The 20,483-nt window shown below is 36.9% G+C and overlaps 2 protein-coding genes across 2 annotated transcripts in view; one reads left to right on the forward strand and one right to left on the reverse strand.

Moving 5' to 3' along the window:
* The window catches only part of ARL13B (ADP-ribosylation factor-like 13B), a 55,512-nt gene that overhangs the window by 15,168 nt on the left and 19,861 nt on the right, over positions 1-20,483 (forward strand). The gene's annotated exons all lie outside the window — the stretch shown is intronic.
* On the reverse strand, positions 2,502-18,262 carry STX19 (syntaxin 19). The gene is made up of 3 exons (XM_005879734.2): positions 18,020-18,262; positions 6,238-6,423; positions 2,502-3,419 (listed from the first exon to the last, which is right to left on the reverse strand). The coding sequence occupies exon 3, from the start codon at positions 3,404-3,406 to the stop codon at positions 2,522-2,524; it is 885 nt and encodes a 294-aa protein (XP_005879796.1). The 5' UTR covers positions 3,407-3,419; positions 6,238-6,423; positions 18,020-18,262; the 3' UTR covers positions 2,502-2,521.

Consider the following 20,483-nt stretch of genomic DNA (forward strand, 5'->3'; position numbering starts at 1 on the left):
ATAGAAACTGTCATTTATAAGAATTCTCACTTCCCACACCAAATTTGCTCAACTATCCGATTTCATTCCTAGCCCTCTCCTTTCTTCCTATAATATGGAATAATTATTTCTGCTCCTATCCTAGGCCAGCTTCTCCATTTGTACTCCAGATCCCACCCCTTTCTACTCCTCCATGTTCTCTCTTACCTTTGTTATTTCAAGAGTTTCTGTCTGGATTATTCCCAATAGCAGAATGTGCTCTCATGTTTCTTAGCTTTAATTATTACAGAGTCCTGACTCCACATCCCTCCCCAGCTCTTGACTCCTTTTTGTAGTCCTCTATTCAAACTTCTGCAAACAATTGTCTGTAGTGGCCATTGTAGTTCTTCATATCATATTCTTTCCTCAATATACTCCACTTGTGCTTCCATCCCTAAAATTGCTTGAAACTGCTCTTGTTGGATTCAGCAAAATATCCCCATGTTCCCAAATCCCCTGTCACTTTGCCATTCTTGTTTATCACTTGGCCAAACTGTAAAATTGACAGTTTCCTTAACTTTGTTCCTCTTAAACACACTTCTTTTGCATTTTGTAGCACATTTCTTGGTTTCTACATTATTGATGGTTTCTTCTCAGTAACTCCTTTTATGCTTTAAATACCCCAGGCTCCTTTCTGGGCCTCCAGTTTTTTTAATATACTTTTTAGATGACTTCATCCTAAAGTCAGCTGATCTTAAATACCATTTATTTACTCAGATAACCCAAATCTATACTTTCAGCCCTGACATTTCCCAAGAGTTGCTACTGATTTAACTAATACCTTAGAAACCTCCACTTGGACATTTTATTATCATCACAGATTCCCTTGTTCAAACCTTCATTTCTGTCTTTTCCCATCTCAATAAATGGCAATATCATCTAATCAGTACCCTGTAGTTTCTACCTCTTAAATCTATCACAGTTTAGTCTAATTTTTTTTAAAAATCACCAGTGTATAGTATATAGTAGTTAATAGCTGATTCTGGAATCATACTGCCTGAGTTCAAATCCTGATTCTCCACATACAGTTTCTGTGACCTGGGACAGGTTACTTAACCTCACTGTATATCTCAGTGTTCTTGTTGGTAAACTTGTGAAATTGTTAGAACTATGCTGGAACATAGCAAGTACTTTATTCATCTTGAGTATGAGTACTGCTTCTACCACCATCACCACCTCCATTCCCATCCTAGTATAAGCCTCTATCATCTCTTATGAGGACTACTTCATTAACCTTCCAATTGTTTTCTATACCTATATGCCTATTTTCCACTCACCTGCCCCAAATCCATTCTAACCCACTCTGCATACAATAGAATGACTTTTCTCAGATATAGATTATATAACATTCCCAGGCCAAAAAAATAATCTGCGGGCTTTTCATTGATTATACTTGTTGTAATTTTCAGACTTACATGACTCTTAACTGTAGCCCCTGCTGATCTTTCTTAACTTCATCTGTTGCCTTACTGCTCTTCTAGCCACTGTGATATAGCTGTACTATTCATTTTTCTTTGACCAGAGTAAATTACCCTCAGGGTCTTTCTACTGTTTGTATCCTATGCCTGGAAGATACCATCCCTTGTCCTCATCATTGAGATTTTCACTTAATATTACCTTTCTTACCACCCAGCCCAATGATGCCACTCTGGTAGTGATAGTCTCTAACTCACCATACCCTTATTTTAAGTTTACCAAGACAGCATGATCTGATATTTGTATTTGTTTGTTATCTTTTTTCTCCACTAGAATGTGAATTACAGATTTCTATGCCTTTGTGAGTTCCAGTTATATCCCTAGCCCCTAGTGTAGTGTCTGGCTTTACAAAAAAGTGATGGAGAAACTTTTGAGAATACCTTTATTTTTTACTTCATTTCCCAACCTTCCTGCTCTGTATGTTACACGGTGTCCTGAATGAACCCAAGTTCAGGAAAACAGTGCCTTAATTTGCCTTCTTAGGCTTTAAACTAGATTCAGCTCCCAGTTACCAACTAGAGTCTTCATCAAGTACATAGCTGGATTTTATCAGGATTTAGTTGACCACTGAATTATCTGCAATATCTGAACATAAAAGATTTGATACAGCTGCCGTTAAATTTGCTTGAATATAGTATCCTTTGAGGTCTTATTTTATACAATTCTTACCTACCAAAATATTCTCAAATGAACCAAAAGCATGTTTAACTAGTTGTCACTTACTGACGTTCATCTCCTAAAGACATTGGAAATTACAAAAACATATAGTAGAGCTTGATACCTGATTAGAAACAAGATCATTCACCTCACTTTCTACAGCTAAGCATAATGTTTTTAGTTTAGTAAATGAAGACATTTTATGTCACTGGCTTTGGAAGTGTATGCAATTCTAGTGGGTAAGGACCAAAGGAGGAAATTATAACAATAATAAAGTATGTGAATGAATCTGTGAAACGAAGAAAAACAAGATACTGAAATACAGGGCATCCTTCATTCTAAAGCTGGAGAGTTTTCTAAAACAGGTTCTTTATTTTGAGCCACAGCATGGACAACACCAACAACACAGTGCCCTGCAAAGATTTCTTTTTTTATATTTCACAGCTAGGCCAAATTTCTCTTTAGTAGTGTTAACATACTCTTTTGTACCATTCACTATCATTTCAATATTGTTGATGCTTTCTCCTTGTTCTTCTACTAAAAGAGATATATGAATGAAAAGCTCCCTTAAATCCTTCATTTGATTCTCCAAATTAACAAGTTCCTTGTGTCTCTGTTCTATCTCTGAGAGTTGTGCTTTAGTGATATTGATTTCTGTAAGCAAGCTTTCATTGAAAACTTCCCATTTTCCTTGATGAAGCATATCATTTACTTCTTCTTCGGGCACTTGCTTTCCAGCAACTTCAAGCTGACGGAAAATAAATGTCTTGCACTTCTCTTGTTTTGCTGCTATTGTGTCATTGTATATCAACATGGTTTGCTGAAAGTGGTGGAACATTGCGGCATGCTGAGATTTAAGTATCCTTGTGACCACTGATGATGGACCAGTTTCAGCCTCTGATTTTTTTGCTTCTTTTACCAAATCATCCAAACCTCTCTTGATGTGTTCTGCTTGGATTTTAATCTCTTTCGTAATGCTCGACTCTCTCTTAAGGAGACTAAATCTTCTCATTGAAGCCAACAGACTTTTCTGTTGCTGCCCAAATTTTTGAACATCGTCTGTCAAACTGTCAATACTCTCCTGAAGTTTTTGGATCTCATGTAGGTGTCTCTCGGCTACAGGCTCTCTTTCATAAATAACAGCTTGCTGCAGAATCCTTCCTTGTTCCTCTGCTTCTGTAGTTGACACATGCCTGTCTCTAGAGAGTTCGAGTTCCTTTGTTCTTTGCTTTAGTTCTTGAAGTCGATCCTTCATCTTCCCTTTATTCCTAGGAAGCAAAAATGGTTGAGTTGAACAAAGAAAAGGTGGGCATTTCCCCATGGATCAGTTGGCTTCACAAAGCTATATCTATCTCCCAGAGAAATCCTCCTAGTTTTCTGAAAAGAGGTTAAAAAATTAGAAAAATCAGTAAGAATTTCCTCATAAGCATCGATAAAATAGTGATGTAAAATAATGTCTAAATTACTTTGCATGATTGTGGGGCTACTATGAGTCCATTCAGTTGTGTGAAGTAGCTGAGAAAGTAGTGACAGAGATACAACTGCCCCAAAATAATTTTAAATAAGTTCTTTTTTATTGATTTTTAGTGAGAGAGAAAGGGAGAGGAAGAGAGATAGAAACATGGATCAGCTGCCTCCTGCACACCCCCTATTGGGGATGAGCTTGCAATTAGGGCATGTGCCCTGATTGCGAATAGAACTGGTGACCTCTTGATGCTTGCATTGATGCTCAGCCACTGAGCCACACTGGCTGGGCTGCCCCAAAATAATATTTTGTGTCATGATGCTGTCACATAATAATAGATTTTTTTTTTATGGGAAGATATGTCCTAGAATGGAAGATTCTACTTGACCATATCTTTAACTTTTAAAGTGGAAAGGGCACCTGGATGTGCCCTTATTACTAAAGCTACTGTTATGGGTTAATTTGGTCCATGTACTCATTTTGCTAAATATACTTGATTTAATTAAAACCAGTATAGTGACAGGGAAGATTTCATATGAGAGCTTTAAGCAATATAGATAATGTTAAATTTATCTTAAAATAACTGAGGCTTCCAGAGTAACATACTATTTGATATAGTTTTGTTCTCTTATCAATTGCATACGTATGGAAACCTAGTCTTGGTCTGATTTTGCTGATTTTCAATTGTAGCATTATTCTGCAGATATCCAGACTGTCTTAGAACAAAATTTATATTAAGAGAATTTTTATAGACATGAGAATATCCTATCTAATAAAAGCCTAATATGCTAAGTGTCCAGTTGTCCGGTTGGCTGTTCAACCAATCAAAGCATAATATGCTAATGATATGCTAAGGCTGCTCAACTGCTTGCTATGACATGCCATGACCACCAGGAGGCAGACAGTCGACCAGTCGACATGATGTGCACTGGCCACCAGGGGGCAGACACTCCGACTGGTAGGTTAGCTTGCTGCTGGGGTCCGGCCGATCGGGACTGAGCAAGATGGGCAGGACAAGCCCTGGAGCCCTCCCACGGCTCCTTCCCGGCTGGCCAACCTCCCACATCCTTCCCTGGCCCCGATTGTGCACCGATTGTGCACTGGTGGGGTCCCTCGGCCTGGCCTGCACCCTCTTGGAATCCGGGACCCCTTGGGGAATGTCAGAGGGCCAGTCTTGGCCTGATGACAGAATGACCGGTTGCTATGACACGAACTGATCACCAGGGGGCAGATGCTCAAAGCAGGAGCTGCCCCCTGGTGGTTAGTGCGCTCCCACAGGGGGAGTGCCACTCAGCCAGAAGCCCTGAGCCCGGCTCACGACTGGCGAGCGCAGCGGCGGTGGCGGGAGCCTCTCCTGCCTCCATGGGCAGTCGGACATCCCCCGAGGGCTCCCGGACTGCGAATTTCGTGCAGGGCCTCTAGTATTATTATAAATTCTTATTTTAGGGGCACTGATAATATTGATATTGTGTTGGTAGTTATCCATGGGATTAAGTTGATGTGCATAATTTATATGTAATGATATATACTTATATATATGTCTGAAATGAAGTGAATAAAACGAAATCTTTGTTAATAAAATATTTAATTTTTATAGAGCATCATGACTTTGGAAAGGCATTTAATAGTACCTTTCATCATATTTTTGCGGCTAAAAAGAAGCTGTTAAGGGAGCTACAAATAGCTCATTGAACTACACATTGAATCAATATCAATCACAAGAAAAGAACTCTAATGTTATGCTGTTATGCTATGGGACTCAGTTTTAATATATTTATGCAAATATTTTTTAAATATATTTTTTATTGCTTTCAGAGAGGAAGGGAGAGGGAGAGGGAGATAGAAACATCAATGATGAGAGAGAATCATTGATTGGCTGCCTGCTGCACACTCCTTACTAGGGATTGAGCCTGCAACCTGAGCATGTGCCCTTGATGGGAATTGAACCTGGGACCCTTCAAATAATATTTTGTGTCATGATGCTGTCACATAATAATAGATTTATGCAAATATTTTATCAGTGATTTAGATGTTCTTATAAAGGCATGCTTATTAAATATGTTGATGGCACAGAATTTGGAGGGGTCTTTATTATGTGGAAGTCCAGAGAGTTGGGATTCAAAGGTTAAAATAACATGGAACTCTATACTAAAAGTTACAACAATGTGTTTAATCAGGGTAGATATAAAATGTTCACCAGTTGTTTAGAAAACAAATTCACATCTATGAAATGGAAGGCCTTTGCATTCATAGCAGGGCTTATGAAAATTACTGGAGATTTTAGTTAAATACAAGCTTTCTATCAGAACTATCAGAATAGTCATTTTGCTCTCATGAGTAATAGTGCTAAGAAAGGTATTTGTTCCACTGACTCTATTAGTCAAAGCAAATGGGAGAGGGATTGTGTTAAGTTCTGAATGTGGTATTTTGTGACGAAAATTCATAAATTAGAAATTTCCAAACTGAAATGGAAAGGATGAGATTGGAAGACCATACGTAATATATGGAGAATTATTCAAAGGAATGGAAATATTTGTCCTGCAAAAGAGAAGATATGGGCAATATCTACAACTGTTTTCTAAAATGTATAAGACTGGATATGTAAAAGGAATTCGACTTACTTGGCCTAACTCCAAAGGTGGAAATTATATGGAGAGAGGTTTAATTTAGTATAAAGAAGACTCTTCACGCAAGCAGAACTGTCCTGAGATGGAATGAGCTGCTTCATGAGGTAATAAGCTTGCCATCACTGGAGATGTTCAAGATGTTCTTCAATGATGACCCAGTTGAGGATGTAAAAACAATGACTGCATTGCATAAAAAGTTAAACCAATGTCCTGATAATATTCCTTTGTTTTTAAAAGGACTGACATTTTAACAGTTAATTACTATGGCTTACTATATGCAAAGTTTTAAGTGCTGTATTGTATTTTCAATAATACCTGTCCTTGAATAATTTACTATCCAAGGGGAGATGGACAATATACAATTAAAAATGCAACTATAACATTGATGTTTCTCTCTCTCTGTCTCTTCCCCTCCAAACAAAATAATCCAGTCAGAGAAAGACGAATATCATGATCTCAAATATGGAATCTAATGAACAAAATAAACTGATGAACAAAATAGATCCAGAGACACAGAAGCATGGAACAAACTACTGAATCTCAGAGGGAAGGCAGTGGTGGAATTAACCAAAGGACTTATATGTACACATGCATAACCCATGGACACAGACAATAGTGTGGTGAAGACCTGGGGCAGGCCGGGTGGACAGGGAGTCGGGGCAGGCTAGAAGGGGTCAAAGGGGAAAAAAGGGAACATCTGTAATACATTCAACAAAAATAAATTAAAAAAAAACTGTAAAAGCAAAAAATAGAAAATAAATTTCTTGAAACCGTTAAAAAAATATGAAACTACACCACCAACTTACACCATACACAAGAATAAGCTCAAAATAGATAAATGACTTAAATGCAAATCGTGAAGCCATAAAAAATCCTGGAAGAAAACATAGGCAATAAAATCTCAGACATCTCTCGTAGCAGAATTTTCATTGATACATCTTCTAGGCCAGTGGTCGGCAAACTCATTAGTCAACAGAGCCAAATATCAACAGTACAACGATTGAAATTTCTTTTGAAAGCCAGTTTTTTTAAACTTAAACTATATAGGTAGGTACATTGTTATTAACTTAATTAGGGTACTCCTAAGTATTTGGTATAACCTTCAGTGTTTTTGGATCTCAAGTGCTTTTTCTTTAAACAACCATAGTAACTTTGTATTATTCATAGTTGATTGGAAATTTCACAAATTTTACAAAGCCCTTTCCTGCCCATTTTCTCTGTTTAATACAGCAACCTTGTGTGATATGGACATGTAAAGAAGAACTGGTCAAGTTTTCTGAACATTCCCTTTTGCTAGAAAAGTCCAGAATACTGAGAAAACAATACTAATAATAGCTGTCACTGATTGAAGACATTACTACTGGGAAGTCTTGTGTGCAAAAATCTTTATTATTCCTCACAACATTGTAGAGGTATAGCATTTATTTTATAGATCAGTAAGCGATGCTCTGAGGTTAACATGCCCAGGGACATACAACTAGTATCGGCCTAGTTAGGATTTAGCCCTAAATTTACCTTTTTCTGAGGCCAGAAGGACTTTCTTCTACTGTACACCACCGCTTGTCACTAATGGTTCCCATTTAATGTCAGTGGAATGAAACCTAATGCTATTTAGATACGCTCTTTGCAGATGGGTTTTGATAGCAGATGTCAGTTCCAATCCCTTAGGTAGCTAGGACCAAGTAGAGAAGGTTGGAAATTTTCCAATCAACTATGAGTAATAATGAGGTCATCTGGGTAATATATAAACCCATTCACACACGCCCCCCGCAAGCATTTTTGTTTAGCAGGACAGGCCTGAAAAGGCTTAGCTGGCTGCCTGAAAGAAAAGATGGGTCCAAACGAGCTTTGCTCTAACAAGGGCAAGTCATTCTACTGCCAATACAGCCCTGGGAGGGTCTGGTTTTAATAAGTGTCAGTACTGGGACCATCCCAACATGTAGATCTCAGTTCCCCTAGATCAGTAGTCGGCAAACTCATTAGTCAACAGAGCCAAATATCAACAGTACAACGATTGAAATTTATTTTGAGAGCCAAATTTTTTAAACTTAAACTATATAGGTAGGTACATTGTTATTAACTTAATTAGGGTACTCCTAAGGCTTAGGAAGAGCCACACTCAAGGGCCAAAGAGCCGCATGTGGCTCGAGAGCCGCAGTTTGCCGACCATGGTCCTAGGCCAAGAGAAATAAAGGACAAAATAAACAAATGGGACTACGTCTAACTAAAAAACTTCTGCACAGCAAAAGAAACCATCATCAAAATGAAAAGGGATCCCACTATGAGAGAACATACTTGCTAATGATATATCTGGTAAGGCATTAATTTCCAAAATATATAATGCAACTCAACAAAAGGAAGACAATCCAATCAAAAATGGGCAAAGGAGCCCTAACTGGTTTGGCTCAGTGGATAGAGCGAAGGCCTTCAGAATGAAGGGTCCAGGTTCGATTCCAGTCAAGGGCATATACCTCAGTTGCGGGCACATCCCCAGTAGGGGGTGTACAGGAGGCAGCTGCTTGATGTTTCTCTCTCGTCGATGTTTCTAGCTCTCTATCCCTCTCCCTTCTTCTCTGTAAAAAAATCAATAAAATATATTTTTTTAAAAATGGGCAAAGGACCTGAATAGACACTTCTCCACATAGGACAGACAGATGGCAAATAGACATAAAAAAATGCTTGATGTCATTAATCATCAGAGAGATGCAAATTAAAAATCACAATGAGGTATTGCCTCATGCCTGCCAGAATGGCTACCATCAATCACCAAACAACAAGTGCTGGTGAGGATGTGGAGAAAAGGGAACCCTAGTACACTGCTGGTGGGAATGCAGACTGGTGTAACCATTATGGAAAACAGTATGGAGTTTCCTCAAAATATTAAAAATGGAACTGCGTTTTGACCCAGTGATCCTACTTCTGGGAATATATCTTAAGCATCCAGATACAACAATCAGAAAGAATATATACATTCCTGTATTCGTAGCAGCATTATTTATATAGCTAAGATCTGAAAATAGCAAAAATGCCCATCAGCAGATGAATGGATTAAAAAACTGTGGCACATCTACACAATGGGATACTATGTTGCTGTAATAAAGAAAGGACTCTTATAATTTGCAACAGCATGGATGGGCGTGGAGAGCATTATGCTAAGCAAAATAAGCCAGTTGTAGAAAGATCCAGAGACATAGAAGCATCGAATACCATCAAACCTCAGAAGGAAGCAAGGGAGGGGGGAGGAGGGGTAGGAGATCAACCAAAGGACTTGTATGCATGCATAGAAGAAGCATAACCAATGGACACAGACACTAGGGGGTGAGGGCCTGTGCTGGGAGGCCGGAGTGGGCTGGGAGAGGTCAATAGGGGAAAAAGGAAACATGTAAAACTTTCAACAATAAAAGAATTAAAAAAAAAAGCTGTGGTACATTTACACATGGACAACTATGCAGGTGTAAAAAAGAAGGGTCTGTTACCCTTTGAGACAGCATGGATGGACCTGGAGATTATGCTAAGCGAAATAAGCCAGTCAGAGAAAGATAAATGCCACACGATCTCACTTATATGTGGAATCTAATGAACAAAATAAACTAACGAACAAAATAGGTCCAGAGACATGGAAGCATGGAACAGATTGACAGATCTCAGAGGGAAGGGTGGGGGTTGGAAGAGATTAACCAAATAATTTATATGCATATATGCATAACCCAAGGACACAGTGTGGTGAAGGCCTGTGGTGGAGTGGGAACTAGGTGGAAGGGGGAAATGGGAATAATAGGGGATGTCTGTAATATTCTCAATAATAAAGATAAATTGTAAAAAAAAAAAAAAGAGTTTGCCATTATCATTATAAAGACAAAAAGAAGAGCTGTGTGATTCTTTGGCTTCTACATATTTTTAATTGAATATCAGAAGTGTTCCTCAAAAAAAAAGAAAGAATGGTCAAAGACCAGTACATATTTAATTATGTATATGTTAACCATAGGCTTATAAGCTAAAGCATTATTTGGCAACCTTGATGATTATTCTAATTATCCTCTGTGTGATTAAGAAGATGTGATGAGTATAACTTAAAAAATTAAAAAGAGATGTAATCAACTTATTTTAAGGCTCTGGAAACATTTGTTCTTAATTCTTACATTGGATTTGGCAGCAATTTCTTGCATATAACACCAAAAGCACAGGCAGCAAAAGAAAAAAAAAACAGATTAATTAGGCTTTATAAAAGTTAAAAACTTTTATATTGTTTTCCATTTGGTTAAATTACCATAGCTTTTTTTTATCTACTCATCTACTGATGGATACTTGGGCTGCTTCCAAATCTTGTCTATTGTAAATGACACTGCAATGAACATAGAGGTACTACATATATTCTTCCAAATTAGTGTAAGTGGAATCGTTGACAGTTTTTGTTTGTTTGTTTGTTTTTGGTTAAGTCCATACTGCTTTCCATGTGGCTGCACCAATCTGCATCAAAGGAAACCATGAACAAAATGAAAAGACAACCCACTGAATGGTAGAATATATTTGCCAATGATAGATCTGATAAAGGGTTAATATCCAAAATTTATAAAGAACTTATAAAACTCAACACACAAAAAAACCCCAATCCAATTTAAAAAATAGGCAAAAGACCTGAATAGATACCTCTCCAAAGAGGACATATGGATGGCCAATAGACATATCAAAAGCTGCTCAAGGTCACTAATTGTCAGAAAAATGTAAATTAAAACTATAATGAGAAATCAGCTCATACCTGTCAGAATGGCTATCATCAATAAATCAATAAACAACAAGTGTTGGTGAGGATGTGGAGAAAAGGGAACCCTGGTGTACTGTTGGTGGGAATACAAATTGTCTCTCTTTTCTTTAAAATATATTTTTATTGATTTCAGAGAGGAAGGGAGAGGGAGAGAGAGAGAAACATCAATGATGAGACAGAATCATTGATTGGCTGCCTCCTGCACGCCCCCTAGTGGGAATCGAGCTCGCAACCCAGGCATATGCCCTTGACTGGAATCGAACCCGGAACCCTTCAGTCCACAGGCAGACGCTCTATCCACTGAGCCAAACCAGCTAGGGCCAAATTGTCTCTATTTAAATGCTTTTCGTTTTCATCAAGTTACTACATATACACAGCTTAAGAAGTCAAATCGTTTCAATGCTTATAACGATATATACAGCCAACCTCTGCCTGCCCCATCACACCTCATTTTCAGTCCCCAGTTCCCAAAGGGAATCATTGTTCCTAAGATACGAGTTGCTTTTAAACTCCCTATTTCTTGGTAATCTGCTTATGTAGGTATTTCTGCTTTTTTAGATTTAAAAATTATTCTGAATATCTGTCGTGAAAGATGTGGACTTAACCTTTTTTTATATCCCACCATCTCCTCAATTTTTACTTCAATATAGTTATATCACAGTTTTGGGTTAATCAGTGTTCTGCATTTATAACCAAATATCATACACGTTAGAGTCACCTAACATACTATTTACTTTCTTTCTCAAATAAGTTTTTTGTTTGTTTCTAGGCCATTTCTGTGGCTAGAGCTAAGAGATTTACACTTTTATTTTAGGAAAGCTTTTCATTGATGTACTTTCACATATACAGAAAGTGCCTAAAACAAAATGTGTAATTTGATGATTTTTCACAAAGTGAACATACCCATATAATCATCACAATGATCAAGAACCATTAAACTTTTTAATTTTTCTTGAAACTATTAATTACCTAAGTTTTTCAGTTGCTTCATTTTCTACATATACATCACTAATTCCTTCCAAAACTCTTAAGTTGAGCTGAAAATATCCTCTTAATTCATTTACTAGTAAATATAGTAGGTATTGTGTTTTTTTCTTTCATTGTAGTATTTCATCTTTTGAGACTTCTTCCCTGGATCCCTCTATCTTGACCTGATTTACCACATAGCTGTTGTGTTGGAATTTTTTTTTCTCCTTTCTAGTATGTCTCCTGCCATATACTTCCTTTTAAAATGTAAATGTGCTAACAACTTCTATTTTTGAAAATATTTTCTATTTTTACACCTTAATGATATGTTTTCTGTGGATATAATTCTTACTTAAAAATAATATATTCCTTTAGCATTTTGAAAATTTTGCTGTTTTTCTCTAACTTCTTTTGTTGCCCTTGAGAAATCTGCCATCTGATTCCTGATATTTTGTGTAAAATCTGAGATTTAAAAAAAAAATTTCCTTTCATGAAACTTTTGGCCTTTTCTCTTTATTTCTGGTGTTCTAAAATTTCACAATAAGAAGCCCAGGGCACGTCCTTATGCAGTATTTGCTAGACACTTAGTAGCTTTCTCAATCTGAAAAGTCATGTGTTTAGGATTTTCTTGGGGGCCACAGATCTTAATTTTTTAAAGAACTTCAGCTTCTCCATTTTCTTTGTATACTTTTTCTTTGAAGTTCCCCTTATTTGGATGGTGACTTCCTTAACTACCTTAAATATTTCTGGTGTCTGCAGGGTAAAGTTTCTTGCCAGAGGCCACACAACTAAAAAGTGGCAGAGCCTACATTCAGATATAAATCTGCCTGACTTGTTCTTTTTTCCTAATCCATAGTGATGGATTATCCTAGTGAAACATACAAATGAAGTTGATCTGTATCAAATATTATTATAAACTAGAAGCCCAGTGTGCGAAATTGTGCGGCCCCGGCCACCCACATGCGCCTCGCCACGCACGCAGCCCTGCCCACCCGTGCGCACCTCGCCGTACGCGCAGCCTCCTGGTGACCGGTCTTTGGTCGTAACAGTGTCACAACCTCTGGGTTTTTATTATATAGATACTATGTTTAAAAGGAAAAAATTCTTATAGAAGGTAATATAGCGTATCAGATCCAAAATAATTATGTTGTTTGCAGCTTTATTAGGATCTTTAATCAGACCAAACTAAACACTTTACAGTTGAGAAAAGGAAAAGGAATTAGTACTGATCTCATAGACCTAGGTCACAGGAAGTCTCTAAGAAATTTTGAATTCTATCCTCGACATCATGTAGAAACTGTGATTGTTATAATTTCTTCTGCCTTAGCTCATAGTCATAGCCTGAGATAACATAGATGGAAGTGAAGTATACTTCATTCCTATTTACATACAGAGATTTCTGTTTCCTATTCTTTTTTATAAATATATATGTACTAGAGGCCTGGGGCATGAAAGTTCGTGCACTCTGGGGGAGTCCTTCAGCCCGACCAGCACCCTCTCGCAGTCTGGGATCCCTCGGGATGTCCACCTGCTGGCTTAGGCCTATTCCCCGGGGAATCGGGCCTGAGCTGGAAGTCAGACATCCCTCTGGCAGCCCTGGAGCCCTCAGGGGATGTCTGACTGACAGCCTAGGCCCACTCTCTGCAGGGAGTGGCCCTAAGCCGCAGTCGGACATCCTTAGCGCTGCTGAGGAGGCAGGAGAGGCTCCCACCACCACCGCTGTGTTGGCAGCCGTCGGCCTGGCTTGTGGCTGAGCGGAGCTCCCCCTGTGGGAGTGCATTGACCACCAGGGGGCAGCTCCTGCATTGAGTGTCTGCCCTCTGGTGGTCAGAGCACATCATAGTGACTGGTTGTTCCTGGTCGTTCTGCCGTTAGGGTCAATTTGCATATTACCCTTATATAGGATTGATTTCAGAGAGGAAGGGAGAGGGAGAGAGAGAGAGAAACATCTATGATGAGAGAGAATCATTGATTGCTGCTGCCTCCTGCTCCCACACTGGGGATCAAGCTTGCAACCCAGGCATGTGCCCTGATCTGGAATCAAACTGTGACCTCCTGGTTCATAGGTCAACACTCAACCACTGGGCCATACTAGCCGAGCCTGTTTCCTACACTTGTACTAACCTGAAACTATGAATTCTTATAGCTTCAAAGTATATAGCAGATATGCTGTTTGTGCACTGTTGTTGTTTTTTTAAATGGTCTTGTGATATTGATAATATGGGAAAAAGAAAAGAGTAACAGTATTGGAGACTCAAATGAGCTATGAGGGGGATGTAAACAAAACATTTTGATTTTTTATTTATGATAATCAACTTCTATCTAAGATGTTTATATAACTGCTAAGAAGCATCTAGCTACCTTTAAATTTCTCAAAAACTACAAGGTCTCCAATTTTCTCTTTGGTAGTATGACTTAGAACAAATCCTGAAACAACCCCCTCTAACATTTTTATGGCTGGATAGATCTTCCTTTTTTAAAAAAAATTAGAAAAAAATGACCAATTCCATCAAAAGCCTATTTTTCTAAAGCATCATAGATTAAATTTTTTGCTTTTAAGAAATAGAATATTTCAAATTGATATTGTAGCACAGTATACCTTTACAAAATACTTTAGGAAGGTGAATGTTACTGTCACTGATTGTGGAAACCAAGATTTTTGACTCTGACCCTTGTAAAGGTTGTCTTTCCCTGGGTTCCTGTCTGTGGAACAACAGTTTCCTGAAAGAGTACCATACTTTCATATTTGAATAAAAGTTACTTTGAGGAACACTTCAAAATATATTGATATGTATTTTGTATTCATTAATCTTAATAATTTGACTAGGAAAAAAACCAAGCAAAGATGCTGAATCTTTTTTTTTTATATGAATCTCTATATGTTACTGATACTATAGGAAAAACATTTCCTTTTAGGGCTGTATATCATGTCATGCATAATATAGTAAGTGATGTCTATATAAAATTAACTATAAAGTTTATATACTGTGTTCATCTTAGTTTATGGGTCCCATGTCTTCATTTATTTCCTTTGAATAGTTAAAGGGTATTTATGTTAAAGATCCTTTACATTATTAGGTTGTTTTGGTCTCTGAGGAATAAATATCTTTGTTGTAGTCATGAACTGTTTCTCTTGGTGGTGGACAAGTGGACTTAGTGAAGTTTGTCAGTAGTTTATCTTCAGTGGGGAATTACATTATACAAGAATGCCTGCAGTGCCCTGCATGTGGATACATTCTTATCTAATTTGGGGGCCCCATGGGGTAACTCAGGCAGTATAAATATGGGCCTAATTTTTATAGCCTGAGTGGATCCCTCACTTCTTGTTGTAATCCTGGACAAGCCAACAGAGATTTTCCTATCTCTGTATATATAGACTGTGTTCTATTTTTTCTGGTTGACGCTTCATCTAGGAAGCTCAGTTTTAGTTCCCTATTATGCAAAAAAACCTAAAAATCAGCTTTTAGTAGCTCATGAGGTTGCTTTAATTGCTGCTCTCTGCTTTGGTTATGATTATGTTCCCTCCTTATCTCTGGTAGTTGGAAATTTCTTTACTTCAAATATGATATGTAGTTTTAAAATTTGTCTTTTCTCAAGATCATATCAAACACTTCTGTATGTAGAAGAGGGAAGAATTTCTGTTCTGTTCATCCTGACTAAAGGTCATAATGATTATCTTTTTTGTTGTTATTAATCCTTACCCAAGGATATTTTTGCATTGATTTTTAGGGAGAGTGGAATAGAGAGGGAAAGACAGAAAGAAACATCGATGAGACATTAATTGGTTGCCTCTTGCATGAGCCCCAAGCAGGGCTGGGGCCGGGGAGGAACCTGCAACTAAGGTACATGCCCTATTATGACTATCTTTTTTGTTGTTATTAATCCTTACCCAAGGATATTTTTGCATTGATTTTTAGGGAGAGTGGAATAGAGAGGGAAAGACAGAAAGAAACATCGATGAGACATTAATTGGTTGCCTCTTGCATGAGCCCCAAGCAGGGCTGGGGCCGGGGAGGAACCTGCAACTAAGGTACATGCCCTTGAGCAGAATTGAACCCAGACCCTTTGGTCCGCAGGCTGATGCTCCACCCACTGAGCCAAACTGGCCAGAGCCATAATGATTATCTTTACAGAGCTAACAATTTAGAATGCTCCTCAAATCCTTGTTCATTTCTGCAGAAATTGACTTAATGTAGGTACTCAAGTGCACTTAACATGCTGTATGCAAATTGTACTTTCTAGTAGTTACATACTTATAACTACATGTATAACTATTTGCAATTTAATTGCTTAATTTAAAATATATCTTTATAAAATAGAATATTAGGCAAAGTGAGACATGTAATCATATTAGAATTTAAAAGGTAGAAGAGACAAAGTTTATGAACATAAAATATTAAGCTCACAGTTATCATTTCATTGCTTAGGTTAGGTGAAATAGATGAGACTACCATTTTACACAATCTTTACTATACCTTAAATTTATTTTCTTAATGTTGGAAGAGTTCTATTCAAATATGAATCATATTTCAGCATGTTTAACTTCATGCATTACTATACTGTTTTGAATTCTACTGTCAATAATTGACTATATTTTTTAGGTTAAACATATTTGCAAAAAGAAAGAACATTAATTTTTAAACATGCTAATCAACTTTGACAGTTTGTTTTGGGAAATAGAAAAGTAAACTTGTATGACTCAACTAAAAGTTTCTCCACCCTAATGCAGACAGAGAACATTTCCAGGAATAGGAATATAAATAAAAATTATCTAGTGCTTTAAGAAATACACCCTGGGATAGATACATTATAGATTTATAGATTTTTAAAGGTATTTTCTTTTTATAATTACTATATTGATTAAATAAAATATTTCAAGAAGTGTAACCAGAACCAGTTCTTATCTAACATAAAATGGGGCATTTTATTTTATTTTTGGCTTTTGTGAATGAGACCCACTTGCAGAATTGCCCTAGTTCAAGGTGAAAGGAGCTGATGTTATTGGAATAGTCACCACTTTGGCTACTTAAATGAGGAAAAAAACAACTTATTGCAAGTTGTATATATTTTCTCAAAGTTTGCATTATATGATGTTTTTGTAATGCAGTCCTTCAGGGCCTTTTTATTTTATTATACTTTTTATTTAGTTTAAGTAAGTTAATTGTTAACTGACTTGCTTAAATATTAAGACTCTTACCTGATGAAAGTATGCTGTACATACATACTCTGGTAACAGTTATAAAATAACTTTGAAGAAATATCAGAAAATAAACTGTGTTTTGGTTAAGCCTCTATATATATTGCTTTATTTTGAAAGTGTTAGAAATCATATATATGTAGCAATTAAATGATTCTGAATTAAAAATGTAAAACTGTCAAATCAAGTATAATATATTAAGTTTTACAATTACATACTTTTAATATACTAGCTAAAACATTTAAAAAGTTAATACTTTGATATTTCACAGTGGTCCTTTTACAAGATTATGTTCTAATTTCCTCAGATTAACTTTAAAATATTCTGGGAAACAACAATGAATAAATTTATTAAGACCTTCTACAAAATTAACTTAAGTTTTTAAAGGTTATACATATGTGTCAAATTTGGGCATAAGCTTCTTTTCAGAATTCGATGTTAAGTGTTCTTTTTTTTTTTCTGTATTTTCCTTTAGTTTAATCCTTTATAGATTGATGTTAAGTGTTCTTTAAAGCAAGCACAGTATGACTAATTTATAACCAGTCTATGAAAGAATTTTAAGTTTGTTTTTATAGGATCCGAATTTCCAGTGTTTCCAAAATGAGAAGCTCCTTTTTAAAGGACTTAAAAGAAGAAGTTGATTTTATTATGGTCGTCTATTTCTGAGATCTCTAAACCCAGATCCTGTTCAATTTATTAGCAATTATGAGCAGATCAACTGCTGGTAGCCTGGTCCAAATCTGAACAAAACAAGTGATTTTAATTATCTATTGAGCTATTTTTAAATGCCACAAATTTCAGGCTACGGGTGTCTCACATTAAAAAAAATACAGAAAAGAGTGGTTTGTTACCTTTATCTTGTTCCTTTTGTTGCTTTTCCACCTGCGGTGTTGGAGTCCTGCCTGTGAGAGGAAAACCTATCATCTGTAACGTTTTGTCTCTATCTTATAGTTCACAGGCAATTTCTGTACATTTTCATATCATTAACTTAATTGAAAGCCAAATTATGAAGCCAAATAAGTTAGAGATAAAGTTGTCCTTTTGCTGAGAAGAACAAATTGCTTACTTCACACCTGGAGAATCCGGTTCTGCCAGTTAACCGCCCATTCTTTAGATTAAAGGAAGATCATTTTCATTGGAGCTAGTTGGTAACAGGAAGTCCTTGTTAAACTGCCTACATAGAGTATTTGGCACAGGCTCTGTAATTCCATTTCTATATTACATATAAAATACAGTAGTTAATAAAAAGGGGGTTGTAATTAAACAAAGGTTTCTTTGGGTTTTTTTTAGGTATCAAAACTTGCTAACATACAGAATTCAGAATAAATAGGAATGGAAAGAAGCTTGGTGTAAAAGCTTTTTGTTCCATTTACTTTAAAATGATTGAATTCTATTCTATTTTAGGAAATCCCAAGGGCTTCACTCATAAAATCATTGATTTTCAGAATGACAACTGCGAGAAAAGAACTCCTGTCTTTAAACCTTCCACCCCACTTTTCTTGTTATTGTACCTGGTATTTTTATTTTAAAATAAGTTTCTTCCAGAGTTTTCAATATAGAAAAACTAAAGTTGGGCCACAATGTTATGCAGTTTATTTTATCAATATAACAATTCAAAATTAATTTTTACCAGAGTGAGACATTTATTTGAAAAATTAGAAATGAAATGCCTCTAACATTAGTAAATTTCCTTACCGTCCCTTTTTTTCTGCCTGATTTTTGTGATTTGAGGGTAAGAGGAGGGACACTGGTATAATTTCTATCAAAGTGACATTTGCCTTTATTCTTTGATTTAGTATCCCTACTTCCTGGAATCTGTTCCCAAAATAAGAAATAACTCGTTCCCACAGTTATTCTTCACAGCACTCCTTGTGAAAACAAAACACTGGAAACAACCCAAAAGTTCCTTCAGAGTGGGCCTGGATGAATAAACGATAAAACAGCCTATGAGCATTTTGCTCATTTATAAAGACTATAATAATAAAGAAAATGTCTTTACATTACTTCAGGGTACTTTTAAGATTTACCGTTTAAAAAAAACAGAAGGTGGTACACAAGAGTATATATAACATTCTAGTTTTTGAGAAAGCAAGGGAGTGTGGAGACACACATACACAAACATCTCCCAATCAGTCAATAGCAGTGAATATCTATAGGGCCCAAATTGTGACCTTTATCGTTTTCCACAAACACATGTTTATATTTTCAAAAAGAAATAATGGGGGGGGGGGGGGGTGATGGTGAACTAAAAAGGAATGAAAAGGGTTACTTATAGGAGAATGGATGGGATAGAAAGAAGAAAAGGGACCGAGTTGGGTAATACTTTTGGTTGTACTTTGTTTTTATAGTTTTGACTTTGGAACCACATAAATGTTTTAAAAATTCAATCTTAAAATAAAAAATAAAACTAAAAAGCAAAAGCAGCCTGAAAAAGCGAACCTAGCTATATATCTAGATGGTGTTGTAACCAGAGAGGGATTATTTAATTAATTTAAAAGTCAGTATTTTGACTGTGCATTTCTTGTGGAATATATTTTAGAGACAAGAATAATCACAAAGAGATTTTAACCTACATTTAGTAATCTTATTTTTAATAATATTGGCATTGTTATCGGAGAAATGTGTGGATAGTCTTTCTCCATAGTGGGAGTGGGGTTCTTGGAGTGCTGCTGCTGGAATAAGCATTTCCGGAGGCACTCACAGGAGGGTGAGATGTGGTAGAAAGCTTTATTTGCGTGGAATTATACCCCTCTGTTTCCAAAGTCCCATTTCCCTTAATCCAGTCCTGGATAATGTGCAGCTGAGGATTCGGTAGAGCTAGAAGCAAAGCCAGTGTCCAGAGTTTCTGTTCCATGTTGGAGCTGGGTCTGGTTTTGCATGAGGCTAGTTGCAGTCCAATAGTCCATTGTGTGTGTGGTCTGGCAAATGCAGGAGCATGAGAGTCCTGCAAGCCAGGAGCAGGAACCAAGAAGCAAGAGAGCAAACTCCTTTGTTTAGGAGCTTAGATATCTCAAATCTTCCTATACTTGCAGTGGCCACACCTATCCTGGCCAATGACCTGTCCCCAGGTGTGACTGACAGGCAAGTAAGTACCTTCCCTATTTACCCAGACTTCATTGGGCATGCCTCTAATATTTGGCCTTTCCTTTGCCCCTTTCCAGTTACTCATAAGAGTATATTACAACGAGTTAATTACAACGATATCATTATTCTTGTGTTGAAATTTATATATATTGTAGGACTAGAGGCCCGGTGCATGAAATTCATGCAAGGGAGTGGGTCCCCTCAGCCCAGCCTGTACCCTCTCCAATCCGG

The sequence above is a fragment of the Myotis brandtii genome, unplaced genomic scaffold, assembly GCF_000412655.1.
Source record: "Myotis brandtii unplaced genomic scaffold, ASM41265v1 scaffold609, whole genome shotgun sequence".
NCBI classification, from domain to species: domain Eukaryota; kingdom Metazoa; phylum Chordata; class Mammalia; order Chiroptera; family Vespertilionidae; genus Myotis; species Myotis brandtii.